This window comes from Alligator mississippiensis, chromosome 9, assembly GCF_030867095.1.
Source record: "Alligator mississippiensis isolate rAllMis1 chromosome 9, rAllMis1, whole genome shotgun sequence".
Taxonomy (NCBI): domain Eukaryota; kingdom Metazoa; phylum Chordata; order Crocodylia; family Alligatoridae; genus Alligator; species Alligator mississippiensis.
The window spans coordinates 21,181,351-21,202,247 of record NC_081832.1 but is presented as its reverse complement, the minus strand read 5'-3'; the positions used below and the strand labels follow the sequence as shown (position 1 = coordinate 21,202,247).

The 20,897-nt window shown below is 47.1% G+C and overlaps 1 protein-coding gene across 2 annotated transcripts in view; it reads right to left on the bottom strand.

Moving 5' to 3' along the window:
* The window catches only part of PTPRT (protein tyrosine phosphatase receptor type T), an 889,034-nt gene that overhangs the window by 247,865 nt on the left and 620,272 nt on the right, over nt 1-20,897 (bottom strand). For both annotated transcript variants that reach the window (XM_019484632.2, XM_059733217.1), the window contains exon 9: nt 20,456-20,565. In XM_019484632.2, the coding sequence (XP_019340177.1) occupies nt 20,456-20,565 (110 nt within the window). The remainder of the gene's footprint in view (nt 1-20,455; nt 20,566-20,897) is intronic.

Sequence of the window (20,897 nt, the reverse complement as noted above, 5' to 3'; positions counted from 1 at the left end):
GAGCTTATTGAAAGTGATAGCTGTTTTTCCAATGTGCACATTTAGCTATTCGTCCAGTGACAGGATGTCACTAACTGTGGATCAAAGGTAGCAGAACTTGTCCACTGCCTCAAGAGATGTGTTGTCAAGGCTGACAGATCATGACTGGTGGGCACCCTGTCTTAGGACCACAGTCTTCTTGATGCTGATGATCAGGGCAAGCATTCTGAAAGCATGGGAGAGGCAACCCATGAGTATTTGTAGTTGGCCTTCTTCATGGGCAGTGAGTGCACCATCATCAGTAAAAAGGAGCCCCCTAGTGAGTATGTGCTTCACTTTTGTCTTGGCCTTGAGATGTGATAGATTGTAGAGTTTGACATCTGATCTTGTGTGAAGGTATATGCCTTCCTCCAAGCCATCAAAAGCATAGTTCAGCAGCATAGAAAGGAAGATCCCAAAAAGTGTGGGTGCCAGAACACAACTCTGCTTCACTCCTTTCTTCATCTCAAACCGGTCAGAGGTTGATCCATCAAACTGAACTGTGGCCTGCATGTTTTCAAGGAAGGCGCATATCGTACTGCCATGCTGTGTCAACTTGGTGGAAGGTTGGCAATGGGGTCCCTCAGGGTTTGGTACTTGGACCATTGCTTTTCAACATCTTCATCAATGATCTGGATATGGGGGTGAAAAGTACACTAGCAAAGTTTGCTGATAACACTAAGCTGTGGGGAGGTGCTGCCACACATCAGGGTAGACTGGCAATACAGGTGGACCTAGACAGATTACTTAAATGGTCAGACCAGAATCAGCTGCTGTTCAACACTGAGAAGTATGAAGTGCTCTATCTGAGGAGGAATCTGCAACAAACTTACAGGTTCAGTGGTGCTACACTAGCCAGCACTGTGTCTGAAAGGGACCTGGGGGTCATAAATGACCATAAAATGAATATGAACCACCAGTGTGATGTTACAGTTAGCAGAGCAAACAATACGCTGGTATGCATCAACTGATGCATCTCAAGCAAATCTAAGGAAGCTATTCTCCCTCTGTACTTGGCATTGTTGAGGCTGCAGCTTGAGTACTGCATCCAGTTCTGGGCACCACACTTCAAGAAGGATGTGGAGAAGCTTGACAGAGTCTAGAGAACAGCCACTTGTATGACAAGAGGTCTGAAGAGAAAGCCGTATGAGGAAAGGCTGACAGATATGGGACTGTTCAGCCTAGAAAAGAGAAGACTTCAGGGGGATTTGGTGGCAGCTTACAAATATATCAGGGATCAGCTTTAGGGGCTAGGTGAACAACTGTTCACCAAAGTGCCACAGGGGAAAACCAGGAGCAATGGTTATAAACTCCTAGAAGGTTTCAGGCTGGATATAAGGAAAAACTTCTTCATGGTTTGTGTGACCAGACTCTAGACTCCCAGTGGGGATGGTGCATGCACCTACCCTGGAAATCTTCAAAAGGAGACTGGATGCACACCTTGCTGGGGTTATTTGACCCCAGCAGTCTTTCCTGCCCATAGCAGTGGGGCTGGACCTGATGATCTCATGAGTTCCCTTCCAGCCCTAAACTTCTGTTAATATGCACTGAGTAATGTTGGGGGGCATCCAATCTTTACCAGGCCCTTAAACAAACCTGCTCTGCTGAAAGTGTTGAAGGCTTTTGATAAATGCTACATAGAGTGGCTTATTCTGTTCTCTGCATTTTTCTTGCAGTTGGCATAAGAAGAATATTATGTTCACTGTTGATCTCCCTGCTCTGAATCCACACCGTGAGTCTGGGTAGACACGGTCAATAAGTTGTTGCAAGCATTTCAAGATGACTCTGGCAAAGCCTTGCCTACGACACTGAGGAGAGAGATGCCCCTATAGTTGTTGCAGTCACCCTTGTCTCCCTTGTTCTTGCAAAGAGTGATACTGTTAGCATCACACATGTCTTGGGGTACTTGACCTTCCTTCCAGCAGTACACTAGAAGATGATGAAGACATGATAGCAGGCTAGCCTTCCTGCACTTGAGAACCTCAGCTGGGATGCCATCCTCCCCTGGTGTTTTTCCACTTGCTAGAGAGTCTATGACCTTGCTAAGTTATTCATCTGTGGGGGGTTTTTGCCTGCTGTGCTAGTACACTTAGAGTTAGAAGTTGATCCAGTGCCTCTTCTGAGATGTCTATTTCATGGGAGTAAAGCTATAAGTAATGTTCAACCCACCATAACATTTATTTGTTCTTGTCAGTGATTTTTATTTTAACATCTCAAGACTTAAAGAGGAGTGTGACTTTAGTGACAGCTGGGCCAAGAGCCTTCTTCAAGCTTCACATCAAACCAGGCCAGGTTTGCTACCTTTATGACAGTAGATGATGCTAGCCTGCAGCTGTCAATGCCAAGAGCTGGGCAACAGGAAATAGCCTTGCAACCTCTATGGTGCCAATGGCTTCAGGTGGAGGAGCAACCCACAGGCGGGTACTAGTCCTTACTCCTTGTGGAGGAAATGGCATCAAAAGGCAGATGTTATTGTAGGGTAGATGGGGCTCTCCAGTCTTGCCTGACAACCAGTCTAGGAATGGAACCCCAAAAGGTGAATGGATTAAAGATCTTCATATGAGCATCTCCTGCAGCCAGGCTGGCTCCAAATGTACTGGATTCTCCTTTTTCTTTGGGATCAACCATCTAGGCCAAAAGGGGGACACTGATATATGGGCACTGAAGCATCTCTTTATCAACTGTCCAGGCTACTGAAGCCAAAACTGAATGGAGAAGATACTCCATTGTGCATGTGCACAAGGTGTAAGGGGGCAGTAATGGGTTATAAGTTCAACTCAATTGGCATAGAATAGAGCACCATGTAGAGCACCTCCCACCTTTGTCAGAGGGAGGAACCAATTGAGTTCCACTGGTCAGCTACTGCCCGCTTTAAGCTCGGTAGCCCCTAGCCAGTAAGGTGCTAACCTGCCATGGTCTGCCTGCCTCATCTGGTGTGTGGGGCTAGAGCAAAAGTAAAAAAAAAAAAAAGGATGGCAAATCAAGTACCAGGCAATAAGATAAGAAACCTTAAATTCTTCTGGCTGGGAAGCTGGAATGTCAGGATGGTAAGTCCTGGCATGAATGAGAATTTACAGATGATGGACAATGTCTGAAAGATTACACTGATTGATTGAGAGCTGGAAAAACTTACCATTGACATTACAGCTTTGCAGGAGACAAGATTGGCCAACTCAGGCTCCATTCATGAAGCCAACTATACCTTTTTTCTGGAAAGGCAGGAGTGCACATGATACTCACCTTCCTGGGGTCCGATTCACAGTTTGCAACAGGTTGGGCAAAACCATTAAGACCCTCACTGAAACATTGGGTTGCACAGTCTCACTCCAACTACAGTTAACTGACATTTTTGTTAACATCATTAGTACCTATGCACCAACTTTACAGGCAAATTCAGATGATAAAGATACCTTCTATGATACTCTGCACCAAGTCATTGAGAAACTACCATCAAACGAGAAGCTTGTCCTCCTAGGAGACTTTAAAGCTCAAGTAGGCACAGATCATGACTTTTGGCCAACCTGCCTGGGACGTCATGACATGAGGAAAATGAATGAAAATGGCCAACATCATCTTGAACTCTGCACCTTAAACCATCTGTGTATCAGTAACACCTACTTTGCAGGCAAAGAGTATCAAAAGTATGGAGACTCATGATCTGGCCACTGGCATCAATTAGACCTCACGATCACCAGGAGGAAAGACATATCCAGTGTATTTCACATCTACACTTATCACAGTGCAAATGCTGACAATAAGGGAGTGGTCTGTGTCACAAAAGTGAAAGTAATACCAAAAAAGCTACATAGAGCCAAGCATAAGAATCAGTCAAAAATTAACATACACAGCACCAAAGTTCAAAGGAAGCGCCTCAACTTTCAAAGGATCTTTGAGCTAGCTCTGTCTCCGAAAGCAATAACTGCAAACGCTGAAGGAACTTGGAATGGACTGAAAGTAGTAGTCCAGGAAACAGCAACAGAAGTATTTGGGGAAAATAAATTGTCAAGGACTAGTTTGAGGCATATTTGGGAGAGATGCTACCACTTATTGAAGCTAAGAGCACAGTTTACCTGAAACACAACTAGAATCCAACAGAAAGTTACAAGGCTAAGCCAAAGCATGCCAGGGCAATGGAATAGAAAACAGCTAGATGCTTCACAAACCAGTACTGGACTGACTTATGTCAAGACATACAGTTTGTCTCGGACACAGGAAACCTGTGAGTTACATATATGCTACCTGTAGACACCTTATTTAATTCTCAGAGGTGCTGCTTTTGAGTTGTTGCTTTATTATTGACATATTATTAAAAGACTCTCTCACACTGTCAGCACCCTCCTACTAATACCATGGTCAGAACAGTAGAAGCTGTACATTAAATTGGCCCTTAGTGTTTTCACCAATGGTCAGTTGAATCTGCTCACAATAGATCAAGGGACCACTGATAAACATGTCTGAGTCCTCCTTACAACAGCACTTCAGCTCTTTCGACAGCTGATGGAATTATGGTAGTACACCAGGTGTAGTATGAGATTTTAAGATTATAGGCACAAAACTGATAGGTAGCAAGTGTCCATACTAAATTTGACATTAAACAAATCTGTACATCTTGGATTACTTATTCTCAGCCAGGATACCACAGCAACCTGGGATTCTTCTAAGGGTGCCGCAGGATAACTGAAAAATATTAGCAGTGCTAAGCAGGTGTGCACACACTTACACATGATTTACAAGACAAATTCAGAGATTTCAATTAAGAATCCATAAAGTTAAAAACAGCCTGCCCCACTTTGTTTTTGTTTTTTTCTTTCAGTTATTTGCAAGAAAATAATTGCTCTAATTATTTTTCCATACCCAAGAAACAAGTGATGGCTAAAACCACATATTTTCTGAGGGGTATTTTCAGTCTAAGAAGGGGAGGCTTGAGACTGAAAAAGCTGAGAACCACTGTCCTGGATAATGCAAAGGCATCAATCACTGTGGTAATAAAAGCATTGAACAATGCCATTAGGAAGTGTAGAGTTCAATTGCTACTTAATTACTCTCAGGAGCAAGGTGAGGTGACTATACAAAAAATTCTGTTTCATTTAAATAGGTTGCATCAAAATGCTGCATCTCCACAGAAGACCTTGGATTATTTTAATGGTTCCTGATATAGATTTCCACACTTGAGAGTTACTGCTGGAAATGCTCTTACTACCCCAGTCTGTTTTACACATCTAATCCTGTCTACTATTTCTGCTTGTGATTTATACACACACACACACGGATTTGCTCACTTTTGAAGACAATAGAGGAAGAGGAACAGCTGGAATTCACCTTGACTTCTCTATCGGTGCAGCTGTCAAACATGTGTTGAGTCATTATCAGGAAGGGGAATGTTGTGTGCACCTCCACAGAGACTCAAGAAGTGACGTGACTTAAAAGGCAAAGTCATTGTTATGATGCATTACCACCCTAGAGGTATTTAAGTATCTCTGTACAGCCAGTCAGCCAGAAAAGAGACTTAGATTGGTAAAGTCTTTTCAATGAGCTGTGCCCAGAGGCTATGTTTAAACAGCAAACTATCTCTTTAAAAATTAAAAGGAATTTACTTCACATCATTTGCACTTTCCAATTATTTATATTTGAATTCACTCAACTATAGGTCACCTGTCTTCTCAAAAAAATAATTAAATTTGCAAGTTACACTAACCAGGCCAGCTTCCAAGGAAGCAAAAATAAGGACTGTTGTATAATTCATTATCTTTATCCACATGAGATTTTGTAATGGACTTTTAAAAAACATTAATTTGGAGGTCAAGATAATGAGAGGATAATACTGGCTGGATCCTGCTACAGTATGGTTTGGAGCCAGGAGAAAATGTGTCTATCACAGTTTTGTCAAATTGTCTTTAATTTCTTTTACAACATTACTGCTTATTTTAGTCCATTTTTTCCCCCCAAATAAAGCTTTCTAGTCATAGGAAATCAAACAGAAATTGGGCTACAAATATACAAACCTTCACCAAACACTGGGTTGAAGCCAGCAAATTCAATTTCTTTTTGACACAAGTCACTTTTAAAATTAAGTTGCCAGATGTGAAAACCTTAGCACATTAACCTCACTGCAACACCCAGCTCTCAACAATCTGCTTTTGTTTGAGAGGCATCTGGTAAAACTGCTATAGTTACAGACCTGGATGATATGGTAGGTAATTAGAAAGAGGAACTACTTTCATGTATTGCCTTTCACAGTATCAATTCAACTTCTTTTTCTACATGGCAGGTGACTACAGATGATCAAAGTGCAGTCTATGTTAACAATCTGGAAGACAGACTACCTATCTTGTTTAAGCTGCAATATATAAGATCCTAGTGGCCTTAAACTAGTTTTCAGTTGTTCACATTCAAAACCACCATGTTTGAAACCACTGGCAATACTTCCCAAGGAGACCTAGGATAAGAAACTAGGGGTGTGTGAAGTGGGTCCCATTCGATTCAGATTCGGCCTGAATCAGGAACAGCGATTTGATTCATGGATTCAGATCACTGTCCCTGATTCGATTCAGTTGAATCTGAATCTGAAGATTTGATGCTGACACAGAGAATCAGTGATTTGGACATAGACACAACTTTAAATGTTTTTTCTACATATCTTGAGGTACCAGCGCAGCATGTGAATGCTGCGATGCTGGGGTGCATGGAGCATCCCACAGGAGTGCGGGGGGGGGGGGGGGGGGCAGGGAGGGTACCACATGCACAGCGGCAAACCCAGAAGTGGACTGGAACCTGGTTCGGCGATCGGCCATGGGAGGACCCTGGGTGCCCCCCACAGACCCAGGAGGTACCAGTCACAGAGCTAGGGGGAGGCATGGGGGACCCCCCCCCCCCCCGTGTGCTCCCTGGTGGACCTGAAAGTGGACCAGAAGTGCTTCTGGTCCACTTCTGGGTATGCTGCTGAGTGCGCTGGGGAACCCCCTGTGCTTCTGTGGGACACTCCATGCACCCCAGCATCACAGTGTTCACGAACCACCTGCTACCTAGAGGTATGTAGAAAAAAACATTTAAAGCTGTATCTATGTCTGAATTGCCGAATCTATCTGAATCGATTCGGAGGGTTCCAATTTGATTTAGAGAGATTAAAGGGTACTCTGATTCAATTTGGATTTGGAGATTCGGCCACCAAAACGGGTCGAATCTCCATTGAATCAAATCAGGGACTGAAGCTTCATGCAGCCCTATAAGAAAGCAGGTGGTCTACTGGTCAGAACTCAGGGGAAGTCAGACTGCTCAGAAACAGTTTGCCATCCTTTGCCACTTGTTTTCATTCACTATTTTTTTCTTCTTTTCCATTGTGAAACAGAACAGAAAAGGTAAACGTTTCCTGTCCATCCATATGTGTCAAACTGCACAGGGACAGGCTGAGATTTTTTTAAAGCATGGTAATGTGATGCTTTTTAAGTGGGCTTTAAATCTATGAATGCCATATGCTCTTTATGCTTGTCTGAGAATTGTCCAGAAGTTTGTTGGATATATCTACTGAGTTAATTCAGTGTAGGACTGAAAGAAAATGTTCCATAGGAAGGTCAATGATGCATGCACATGTCCACTCACATATCAAAACTGAAGACAAAGATATGCTTGTCTGAAGAAGTTAAGTAAATGAGGAGGCCTAAGTCTAATGACCCAGAAAACTAAAATCTTTGTTTTAAAAAGGCTACACTACACCAATTATGTGTGTGTTTGTGTGTATGTATGTGTGTGTGGGGGGGGGGGGGTGCATGCATTCATCAGAACCAAAACATTTCAGAGAAACCCATGAATCTCAACAAAATTTTTGTTAGAAAAATTGTTTAGGTCCACAGAAAGCAACACCAGAGAGTCACTCATCAAGAAACACAACTCAGAACACCCTAGTCCAAAAACCTGCTTCATATCAGGTGGGCTTAAATCTAAATTTCACATATCCCAGTTCCATTCAACCCTGTTATTCTATGATTCTATGAACTCCTGACCCAGAGGGCTCCTACCAACCCCGGGGTGACTGTCTCCTTCACAATTTTAAAAATTTTCAGTTGGGGGGGGGGGGGTGGAACAAAAGTCAAAGCCTCTTTTTTTTGTGAAACCAAATTCATAGTTAGTGTTCTCTCATATAGAAGGAGGGATACAAGCTGAAGCAAAGCTGTAGCTAAGATTTTGCAATCCATTGGTTCATCTAAAGAACCGAGCCGATTGCCATTACCAACATTAGTACTACTCTGGGAAAATCAGAAATGCCTTTGTAAGCCCTTTGTTGTTTTAATTCTTTTTTCCTCCAAATAGTTTATTTTAAGAAAACTACAATGGCCATTGAAATCTAGTGGTTACAAATTCCAGGAGGGGAACCATAGACAGCAGAATCCAGAATGATCTGTAGGCTAAGAGTGGCTGGTACATAGTGCAAATCAACCAGGATACCACTCAGAGGTAAAAGACATGAGATTTCACACAAGAAAGTTAGAGATCATGAAGAGGGCAGAGAACTAAACAGTACTAGATACATCCTAAGCATTACAAATTCATTTAACATAAAAAATGTATACATGTACTTTAGAACTTCCAGTATTCTGCATAACTAGAGACCAGCCATTGTTCTTTTCAACCTTAGTAATAGGTTTACATTAACACCAGTTCTTATTTTCAAGGTTGCATTCCCAAAGAAAGAGGGGAAAAATATTTTCTTGAATGAAATTTGAGATCTCATCTTACTTTTCTATTTCATACAGACATGAAATTGAAAGCCATTTCTGTTCTATGCCTAAACAAGCCCATATGGCATATGCTATTATTCCCTTTTTCTATTTTCTTTAATAAATTCATTTAAGCATATCAATTACATGCTTTTCCTTTCTTTTAACCTCAAGGGAGTTATGAAAAGTGAGAATTATTAAATTTACATTCTCAGAGGTAAATTGTTCAAATGAGGAAATGATTATTCAGAGTTTGGAAGTTGTCTATGTTTAAAACAAGTTGGGTATATAGCTGCATACTAAAAGTCAGAGTCTAAACCTTGGCTCTGCCCTTTTGCATCACTTAGGCAACACAAAGGAAAGGGACATGCCTCCCTAGAGAACTGAGGAATGAAGTAACCTACATATGCTGCTGAAAGTTATGCCAAGGACTGCTATGATCTACATTGGGTTTCAGAACAGGAAAAAACAAGTGATTCCCAACTTGCAATGCAAGCAACTGTATGTACAGATTAGGCCCCTGTCATAAGTTACATATATTATACAATTAACTTGTTAATCATGCAATAAGTTTAGAATGGCCACCTGCGCAAAGTAATCATTACATGACTAACTGGTTAATCACACTATAAATTTAGACTAGCCACACACGTAAATTATCATGCAACTAAAATGTCCATCCACCTATAAAAAACCCCAAACAGCCACAAAGTTAGTGCTTGAAGATGTATAAGAATTTTATAGCTGGTTTCTCTCCAGCTTTAATTTGAAAATATGTGGTAGGGTCCTCAGAGACAATGGCAGGGGTGGGCAAAATCTGGCCTGCAGGGCCCCTATAAAATTTAGAAAATTAATATATATCTCCCCCTGGCTGCCTGTCAAAGATGACAGGAGCCAGGGGCAGTAGGACCCAGTGGGAGCTGACAGCAGGACCCAGCAGCCACACATGCCTAGCCCCTCCCCCCAACCAGAAGCTTTTGCCTAGAAGAGGCTTCCGGCCCAAGACCCTGAGGTGTTCCTGCCTTCCTCACCCCAAAAGGGATATTCTGATAAGAAGGGGAGAGGGGGTTGGGGAAGGGCAGGGGAGGACCACAGGTGATCACCCCAGTCCTCAGTGCCAGGCCCAGCTGGCTCCTGCAGTCCTGGCACTGCAGCCAGGAATCATGTGGTGCCAAAGCAGTAGGCGGGGAGGTGGGGAGGAGCAGCAGATGGGAAAGCAGGGAAATGGCAGTGGCAGAAGTTGGGGGAGTAGCAGTGAGAAGGTATGTGGGAGCACAAGGACAGCTGGGCATGAGTGCGGGGCCCATGTGCCATGGCCAGCACAGGCAGAGGCACTATAGAGCTGGGCTGGCTCCCCCCTCTCCCTGCTGGCACAGCCCAGCCCAGCTCCACAGAGCTCCTGCTGGCCCACGCTTTGTGCTCCTGTTCACTGTCACTCCTCCACCACCTGCCACTGCCATTTCCCTGCTTTCCTGTTCACCACCCACAGCTCTGGCACCACGTGGTTCCTGGCTGCAGCACTGGGCTGCAGGACCCAGCAGAAGCTGGCCTCACCCCCGTGATTCTTGGCCAGCTCTGTACAGTGTCCCCTGGGCTGGGCCAGTTCCTGCTGCATCCTGCAGTTTCAGCTGTGCAGCTGGGATGCGGTGCTGAAGCGGTGAGTAGTGGGGGTGGGGAAGTGGCAGGAGAAGGGCAGCAGGGGTAGACAGGAAGGGGAAGTGGCGGCAAGCAGGAGCATGGGGCCCATGCCAATGAGCTGGGGCCAGGAGTGTGTAACACTCCCCCTCTGCACATGCCACAACCCTCCCTCCACCTCCCCACCAACCCCATGCCCACCCACACACCTCCACCCACACCACCCCTCACAAAATTATACCCCCCACCCACCCACCCATACCCCCAACAATATACAAGAGTAAGACTACATTTTAAGCTATTATACAATCATTTCTATGTACAGTACACAAACACATGTAAATCAGGACAAAATTTTAGAATATAATATTGTATTTTTCTGGTTCCAAGATGTCCAAGATGGCAACCCCCCTTGCTGAATGTAGTACTTGGGGGGGGGGGGGCTGGGAGCCTCCTGGTGGCAAAGATCTGGGGTTAGGGAGCAAGACTTCCAGTCTCAAGATGGTGACCAGGGGGTGGGGCTCCTCTCAAGGGTCTTTGTAGCCCTCAACAGCTTGCCAAAACTCGGTAATCAGCCCTCTGCCTGGAATAATTGCCTGCCCCTGGACAATGGTGATCACTCATAATTAATCAATCCGTATGCATTGCTTGTGAAAATTTAGATACTAAATGTGGCATCTTTCATGGACCTTGAGGAAAGAGTGTCTGGAAACCAATTTCATATTATTAGTATACATTCTTTGGTAAGTATGATGACACATTTCATGCTTTGCCATCCTCACTGTAGACTATTATTGCCCAGAAGACCACAGTGTGCTAGGCACTGTACAAACAAAGAAAAGCATACTCTTTCCCATGAGAAGCCTACAGTCTACTTCTATGTAACATCTACCTCTTGTTTTCAGTGGTCAAGATGAATATTAGCTATGTCATAGAAACAAGAATTGAAAGGATCTCATTGTCATAAAGTCTAGTACCCTGCTGACCCAGGCACCACTTCATAAGTTACCATTGATAAACTTCCATATATAAATATTTTTATATATGGAATATATAAAAAATATTGGCCAGCTCTTATGAATCAAATATGGTATATTTGATTTTTTAGTCCCCACTACTCTGATTGTTTCAGAACCTGACTGTTTTGATGGTTTGGAACCATCTTCTAAATTTTGGCCTAAAATATGGCCAATTTATTCCCATTTGTCTTTATACCAGCTTTTTTTTAGCTTAAATAATTCATCCTCTGATGCAATGATAGACATGAATTATGCCTAATTTCAGTCTTTGTTTTAATACACTATACAAGCCAAACTCTTCCTCCATTCCTGTAACAGGGAACCCTAGCCCTGTTATGGAGAAGATGGGGCCAGGGAAGGAAAGGCAGCAAGGCCCCTTTGAGGCCCGAACCTTTGTAGTCCATAGAAGAGGAGGATTACCTGCTGTAACAAAAGACCCTGCCAACACAGTCAGGGTGAAGGAGGCTGGCTGTCAAGGGAAGCCTCATATGGAAAGGAAGGATGAGCATTTTGCAGTAGAGGAGGAATAGTGACCCCAGAGGGGAGATGCCAGGACCCTGGCTGGGAGCTCACAGCCCACAATCTGGTTGAAGGACCCAGCTGAGGAAGGGAGCAAGAGACTGACCATACCTGTGCCCAGGGAGAAGGACGCCTGGACAGCTTACTGCATAGGCAATGTTGGCTTAGAAACAGCATTTAAAGGTCTGTTTTTGGGGAATTGGCTTGTAGATATAGCTATAGGTATAGGTACAGGTATATATGCATGCATTAGCATGGGTCAAGAAAGGCAGCAGGGGTTTTATAGATTTCATAGATATTAGGGCTGGAAGGGACCTTGGGAGATCATTGGGCAGAAAGTCAGCCCAAGGGCAGGAAGTCAGCTAGGGTCAAAAGATAAGCATCCAAACATTTCTTAAAAGAGTCGAGAGTAGGTGCTTGCACCCACTCCGGAGGGAGCCTATTCCAAGCCTTGGGGGCTCAGACAATAAAGAAGTTTTTCCTTATGTCCAGCCTAAAATGGTCTTGGAGGAGTTTGTGACTGTTGGACCTTGTCATCCCTTGGGGCACTTTGGTGAACAGGTGTTCCCCCAGATCCTGATGCATACCCCTTATGCACTTATAGGCTGCCACCAGGTCTCCCCTGAGCCTGTGCTTTTCCAGACTGAAGAGTCTCATGGCTCTCAGCCTCTCTTCATAAGGCCTATTATCCTGCCCTCTGATCACGCAGATGGCTCTCCTCTGGACTCTCTCAAGCTTCTCCACATCCTTCCTGAATTGTAGAGCCCAGAATTGGATGCAGTACTCCAGCTGCGGCCTCACCAAGGCTGAGTACAGTGGGAGGATGACATTCTGAGATTTACTTGAAAAGTATCTATGGATGCAAGCCAGAGTTTAGTTTGCTTTACCAGCTGTGACATTGCATTGATGGCTCATGTTCATCTTGTGGTCAATCATGACTCCCAAGTCTTTCTCGGCCTTGGTGCTAGCGAATGTAGTACTGCCGAGCCTATAAGCATGCTGTGGGGTTTCTTCTCCCAAGCTGGGGTACCTTACATTTGTCGGTATTGAAAGTCATCAGGTTTGTATCTGCCAACTTTTTCAGCCTATCCAAGTCAGCCTAGATCATCAGCCTATCCTCTGGTGTGGACGCTCTACCCAAAGTTTGGTGTCATTGGCAAACTTGGCCAGTCCACTTCTGACACATGTATCCATGTCATTGATAAAGACATGAAAGAGAACTGGTCCAAGGATGGAGTTAGTTAATTTCTAAAGAGCTTGGGTCTCACACACAAAGTGTCTCAGAGCCATGGAGGCAGACAGGTTGTCTAATACAACAAGGACATACAGGCTGGGAACCAAGGAAGTATGTACTATACTGCCCATAATGTGAGATAAGTGCTACCAGCTACAAGCCCTCAGAGCAGGGTGGGGCCTGAGTCCTGGTTTTGGGGAAATAGACCAAATTAGGAGAAGGCCCGGAAGGCTATGTGGATATGTGACCACAGAGATACAACCAGAGATAGCCATGAATGAAGAGTCATCAGAAGTCATCAGGAGGGAAGAAGAATACAAAAGCAGAGACTTGAGAGTAACGAAGTGTCCCTCCTTGTCTTCCTTTCTGTCCCTCCCTGTGCTAACCAGGTTCCTCCTCCTCCTCCTCCCTGAGAGGGGTCCTCCCATCCGCATTCCCCAGGAAGGGTCCTTAAGCCCACCATGGAGGGAAGCACAACCAGCTTGTTTCATACACCCCACTGGAGGGGGGCTGTGGGCCTCGGCATCCCACCTCCAGACTGCTGACAGTTAAGAAAGAGCGCCTCAGAGTAGAGCCTGCATCCTGACCAGATGGACTTTGAGTCTGATGACAGCCCTAGGATTTGGTAGACGTATCGAATTGCTTGATTGTCAGTATTGTTTTTTTTGTTATCACTGTGTATCAATAAATTTGCCTATTATTGAATGGAAAGGCCATGGTTGGTCTAAGGGTGGGTCTCCCTGCCCCAAACAAGGTCTCAGTCGTAAATCCAGAGCCAACAAGCATGGCTGACTGAGGTATAAACTCTCCCTAAGCCAGAGGAAGGGGGCTGCCTATGGTGGCTGAGGGAAGCAGAGCCCTGCAGGGATGCAAGCACAGAAACTCTTCCAGGCAGGAGGGCTGCTGCCTGTGAGGAGGGACTTCTGTTGACCAAGACCAAGCTCGGGAACCAGCAGCGGGAAGGAGAGGAGCCAGACGCACGTGTGTCCCAGACGCACATGTGCCCCTTTACCAACTGACTGACTGGAGGCGGTGGTGGCAGCAGCAGCAGCGGAATCGGCAGCGGGGGCAGCAACAGCTGATCCCCCTAATTTAAGTGGGGCAGAGAGACCCGGCACAGCTGAGCCGGATCCAGAGGGGAAGTCCCCCGGGTCCCATATAGCTGAGCCGGTAGGGAGCCGCGCTCCCGAGCTGCACAGCGCGAACAGAGCGCGCAAACAGGGAGGGCTAGGGAGGAGACTGTCCCCCCCAGGCCAGGGAGCACCCCCGGGGCTAACCCTTGGGGGGCAGGCTCCGGCGGCAGCGGATCCCCCCAGCGGCGGAGTGTAGGGGGCGGAACTGCCAACAGGCACTTCCGGGTAGACCAGGGTGCCTGATTGGCTGTTGGAGCAGAAGCGGGAAATTCAAACCACGGGCTTTAAAGCCGCGGGGTGACGTAGTTCCCAGCACTCGGGAACCAGCAGCGGGAAGGAGAGAAGACAGGCACACGTGTGTCCCAGACGCACGTGTGCCCCTTTACCAACTGACTGACCGGAGGTGGCGGCAGCAGCAGCAGCAGAGGAATTGGCAGCGGGGGCAGCAACAGCTGATCCCCTGAAGTTAAGTGGGGCAGAGGGACCCAGCACAGCTGAGCCGGATCCGGAGGGGAAGACTCCGGAGTCCCATATAGCTGAGCCGGTAGGGAGCCGCACTCCCGAGATGCACAGCGCGAACAGAGCGCGTAAACAGGAGCGCTCTGTAAGAGCACGCCGGCGTTTGCGCAGGCGTTCGCGCCGGCGGGCGGGCAGGCGGGCAGGAAGGGCCAGGAGTGAGACTCCTGTACGGGTAGGGCATAGACACCAAACAGATCTACAAACAGCAGCTTAGAATGGTGTCGACAAGGAGTGCTGCTAGGCCCTCTGCCCAGGGGGACAAGGCTAAACGAGGCTGGTCTGAGGCCTCCACCCAGACCGAGCCCATGGGGGAGCTGATGTCCCCCTACCTCCCGGCCTGTGGGGGATCCCCAGCAGGGCCGGGGGGGGGCAGAGATTGGGAGCCCCCACACCTGTCCGGCAGGTGCCCATCTTAGGGCTCTGGAGGTGCAGGTGAGGGAGCTCCGGGAGGAGGTTAGCAGGCTGAGGGATATCAGGGAGGCGGAGGATGAAATTGACAGTTATTTCCTTTCCCTGCAGGACCAGGTACCTAAGGAAGAAACAGCCTGGGGAATGCCCTCCGCAGCAGAGTGGCAGACGGTCACATCCAGGACCAGAGCTGCTCACAGCGAACAGGTACCAGTTCCTCCAGCCCAACTGGAGAACAGGTACGAGGCCCTGGAGACCCTGCAGGAGATGGAAGGGGAGGAGGAAACCCTTGGGCAGGAAGAAACACCACATTCTTCACGCTCCAAACAGGTCAAGCGATCCAAGCGGACCCAGAGGAGGAGGCGACGAGTGCTCGTCATAGGCGACTCCATCCTGAGAGGTACGGAAGGGCCCATCTGTCGCCAGGGCCCCTCAACACGAGAGGTATACTGCCTGCCCGGAGCAAAGATTCGGGATGTGACGGAGGTAATCCAGGCCAGGATCAAGCCCACCGATTACTACCCCATGGTCCTAGTCCATGTGGGTACTAATGATGCGGCCAGGAGAACCCCCGATCACCTGATGGCGGACTACAGTGCTCTGGGCAGCGTGCTGAGGGAGTTCGGTGCACAGGTGATATTCTCTTCCATCCTACCAGTGAATGGACGCAGAAGATGGCATGAGAACTGCATCCAAGAGACCAACTGGCGGCTTCGGCAGTGGTGTCTCGAGGCAGGCTTCGGCTTCCTGGACAACGACCCGCACATTACGACGAGGAACATGCTCAGTTGGGATGGGCTTCACCTGTTCCCCAAAGGTAAGCGTGTGTTTTCTTCTAGGTTGGCGGATCTCCTCCGGCAGGCTTTAAACTAGGCTCGTCGGGGGGAGGGAAAGATGAGGGCGGGGGAAGCTGTGGACCACCAAACCATGTGGCACCCACAAGGATAGCCCAGCCTGAAGAAAGAGAACATTGGGAACCTGCAAGCCACGGGGCGGCCAGCACTACGGCACAGGTAAGAAACGAGAAGGTAAGAAATAAGGGGCCCCTTGGGACTCAGAGCGGGGGGGCAGCAAAGGCACCTGTCGCAGGGCTCAAGTGCCTATATACTAATGCTAGGAGCATGGGAAACAAGCAGGATGAACTAGCACTCCTGCTTGCACTAAACACCTATGACTTAGTAGAGCTAACAGAAACCTGGTGGGATTCATCCAATGACTGGGCGGTACATATTGAGGGTTATAGATTGTACAGAAAGGACAGGGTGGGGAAAAAAGGGGGAGGGGTTGCGCTCTATGTCAATGAGCATTATACATCAACCCTCATCAAGACGGAATCCAAGGATGAGAAAGTAGAAGGATTGTGGGTTAGGCTACATGGGGGCAAGGAGAAAGGGATTTGGTGGTAGGGGTCTGCTACAGACCCCCACATCAAGGGGAAGAAATAGATTTGGGGCTCCTGAGGCAGCTCTCGGAGACCATAAAAGCTAAAGAGGCGGTAGTCATGGGGGACATAAACTACCTGGACATCTGCTGGGAGACACAGACAGCAAAGTCCCACCGCTCACACAGGTTTCTAACCTGTGTATAGGACCTCCACCTGACACAGGAGGTACATGGTCCCGCTAGGGGGAATGCCATACTGGATCTGGTATTGGCAACGGGGGATGACATGGTAGGGGACCTACAGATCGGTAGGCATCTGGGGGACAGTGATCACCTAATAATAGAATTCACCATAAGACGTTGAGTGGGTAAGGTAACTAATAGGGTGAAAGTGCTAGGCTTTAGGAAAGCTGATTTCAATGAACTCAGGCGATTAGTCAAAGACGCACTGCAGAGTAGGAGTTTCGAGGTGATGGGAGCCCAAGAAGGGTGGCTGTGCCTTAAGGAAACGATCCTTTGGGCACAAAGCGAGACGATCCCCGTGCGAGGTAAAAGAGGGAAAGGGGCCAGGAGGCTTCCCTGGCTGACCACAGAAATCCAGGGCAGCCTAAAGGCCAAAAGGGGAGCACATAAAAAGTGTAAACAGGGTGAGATCACAAAAGACGAATATACCTCCTCTGCTCGTGCTTGTAGGGAGGAAGTTAGACGGGCCAAAGCTACCATGGAGCTGAGGATGGCATCCCAAGTAAAAGACAACAAGAAATTGTTTTTTAGATATATTGGGAGTAAAAGGAAGGCCCAGGGAGGAATAGGACCCCTGCTAAATGGGCAGAAACAATTGGTGACGGACAGGGGGGACAAGGCTGAACTCCTCTACGAGTTCTTTGCCTCAGTGTTCCTAAGCGAGGGACACGACAAGTCTCTCACTGGGGTTGTAGAGAGGCAGCAGCAAGGCGCCAGACTTCCATGCGTAGACCCTGAGATGGTGCAGAGTCACTTGGAAGAACTGGATGCCTTTAAGTCGGCAGGCCCGGATGAGCTCCATCCGAGGGTGCTGAAGGCACTGGCCGACATCATTGCAGAGCCACTGGCAGGAATATTTGAACGCTTGCTCATGGCGCACGGGCCAAGTCCCGGAGGACTGGAAAAGGGCCAATGTGGTCCCCATTTTCAAGAAGGGGAGGAAGGAGGACCCGGGGAACTATAGGCCAGTCAGCCTCACCTCCATCCTTAGCAAAGTCTTTGAAAAATTATCAAGGCTCACATTTGCAAGAGCCCGGCAGGACAAATTATGCTGAGGGGAAACCAGCACGGGTTTGTGGCAGGCAGATCGTGCCTGACCAATCTAGTCTCTTTTTATGACCAGGTTACGAAACGCCTGGACACAGGAGGAGGGGTGCATGTCATATACTTAGACTTCAGGAAGGCCTTCGATACGGCATCCCACCCCATACTGGTGAACAAGTTCAGAGGCTGTGACTTGGATGACTACACAGTCCGGTGGGTGGCAAAATGGCTGGAGGGTCACACCCAGAGAGTCGTGGTGGATGGGTCGGTTTCGACCTGGAAGGGTGTGGACAGTGGGGTCCCCCAGGGCTCAGTCCTTGGACCGATACTCTTTAATGTCTTCATCAGCAACTTGGACGAGGGAGTGAAATGTACTCTGTCCAAGTTTGAAGATGACACAAAGCTATGGGGAGAAGTGGACACGCCGGAGGGCAGGGAACAGCTGCAAGCAGACCTGGACAGGTTGGACAAGTGGGCAGAAAACAACAGGATGCAGTTCAACAAGGAGAAATGCAAAGTGCTGCACCTAGGGAGGAAAAATGGCCAGCACACCTATAGCCTAGGGAATGACCTGCTGGGTGGCACGGAAGTGGAAAGGGATCTTGGGGTCCTAGTGGACTCCAAGATGAACATGAGTCGGCAGTGTGACGAAGCCATCAGAAAAGCCAATGGCACTTTATCGTGCATCAGCAGATGCACGACGAATAGGTCCAAGGAGGTGATACTTCCCCTCTATCGGGCGCTGGTCAGACCGCAGTTGGAGTACTGCGTGGAATTCTGGGCTCCGCACTTCAAGAGGGATGCGGATAACCTGGAGAGGGTCCAGAGAAGGGCCACTCGTATGGTTAAGGGCCTGCAGACCGAGCCCTACGAGGAGAGACTAGAGAAACTGGACCTTTTCAGCCTCCGCAAGAGAAGGTTGAGAGGCGACCTTGTGGCTGCCTATAAATTCATCACGGGGGCACAGAAGGGAATTGGTGAGTATTTATTCACCAAGGCGCCCCCGGGGGTTACAAGAAATAATGGCCACAAGCTAGCAGAGAGCAGATTTAGATTGGACATTAAGAGGAACTTCTTCACAGTTAGAGTGGCCAAGGTCTGGAATGGGCTCCCTAGGGAGGTGCTGCTCTCCCCTACCCTGGGGGTCTTCAAGAGGAGGTTAGATAAGCATCTAGCTGGGGTCATCTAGACCCAGCACTCTTTCCTGCCTATGCAGGGGGTCAGACTCAATGATCTATTGAGGTCCCTTCTGACCCTAACATCTATGAATCTATAAGATGAAAAAGCGAGTACTTGGAAAGTTTTAAGTATTTCCCTGCCTTTTCCCCTCTTCTCTCTTTTTTGTGACTTGGAAGGCCCCAGAAAAGGGATGCAAATAATTGAGGATTGTTTTATGTTCACCCTGGAGGAGCCCCCAGGGGAAGGGCTGAGCATAATTCAAGCAGACTGAGAACTGTTCAGGTTGGTACTGGAAGGGCCCACAGCAGTGGGATACCCAGAGGACCATTAACTGTTTATGAGACGCTGTGAGGTAAGGGCCTGCTCTTTGTTATTTTTTTTGTGTGTTTGTTCTGCTCTGCTCATGACAATAGATGTGCCTGTGAGTGGAGGCAAGGAGGCTGTAGGGCAGTGTGTCCAGTGTACTGTGATTTTTCCTGTAGTTTTTTCTATTTTCTTTTTTTTTTTTTTAGTTCCTTTAACAGATTTGGAGCAAGAGACCTAGGAGGGGGCCAAAACTTGGACTGGCCAGAGTCTGGACTGAAGAAATAAGACAGGCTTATCCCAGCAGGGCTTTGCCTCCATCCACTGATGAAAAGTGGGACAGGAGAATAGGGGGGGAGGGAGGGGCAGAACCCCACACTGCCTAATCAGACTCGGGGCCAGGGGCAAGATAAAGAGACAAAGTGCCTAAAGCCTAGGCTTAGGTTACCTAAAGACAGACTCATGAGGAAACATTTGCAATAACATCAAACCACTGCAGATGAGCAAGAGAGACAGAGCACACAAGAGAGAAACAGGAGACACAGAGACAGAGAGAGAAGGTCCAGACTAGGAAACCAGATAGCCAGGTGCAGCCCTGCCACAAGGGGACGGTCAGTCATCCCCACAGGAACATCCCATTACAACTCCCTTCATATGAAAGGCTCTCATTTCCTCTGATTATACAACACTGCTTATACTAAGTTCCATGAGGGTGGTAACACAGTCAAAGCAATAAATGAACAATATTTCATTGGCTGCATTTATACAGACTGGAAAAGAAAATAACATGGCTGTTAAGGAGACCAAATGGCAGATGATGAAAACCTGCAAGAGTTATCTCTACTGATTGTAAGGAAAGGAACAGTAGCTTGGAAATGTTTTGGCAAACTGGATGTGTGGCAATGGAGGGAGATATGGATTTCATTTTGCAATGATCACAGATGGACTTGCTTACTGAAATACACATTTCAGTGACAGCAGCAAAACTTCTTGAAGATTTTCACTCCTTCCAATCAAGCCTTCTTTAAGACAGTTATTAAACCACTCAAAGTCATGCCTGATCTATACACATAGACAACATGCTCCTTGACAACGTTTTCTCCTTACCTCGTAGAGTGTAATGATACCATTTGTTTCATTTGGAGGCTTCCACTGAACATAAATCTTCTCTTCAAAAGGTCCTCCCTGGATAGATTCCAAAGGAACAGGCCCAGGAACTATGAAGAAAATGAATGGGATGTTACTAATTTCCATAAACTCCAACTGCCACATGCACATAACCTAGAAATGCTAGGGTCCTTCAGCACTGTCTGGTACTGGTCTGGTACTCTAGATCTGAGAGTACGTATACCATAGATATTGTGAACCAGTTAGAAACATTTAAAAAGGCATTGGTGCCCAATTACTGTTGTTCCATTCTTGACCTGAGGGTAGAAACAGAAACATTTATAAACACAAAAAGCAGATCCACATCATGGTGCTACTATCTGGCATGCTAATATTCCAAAATGTTCCACCAACAAGATTGAGACAGTTTATTAAGAGTTAC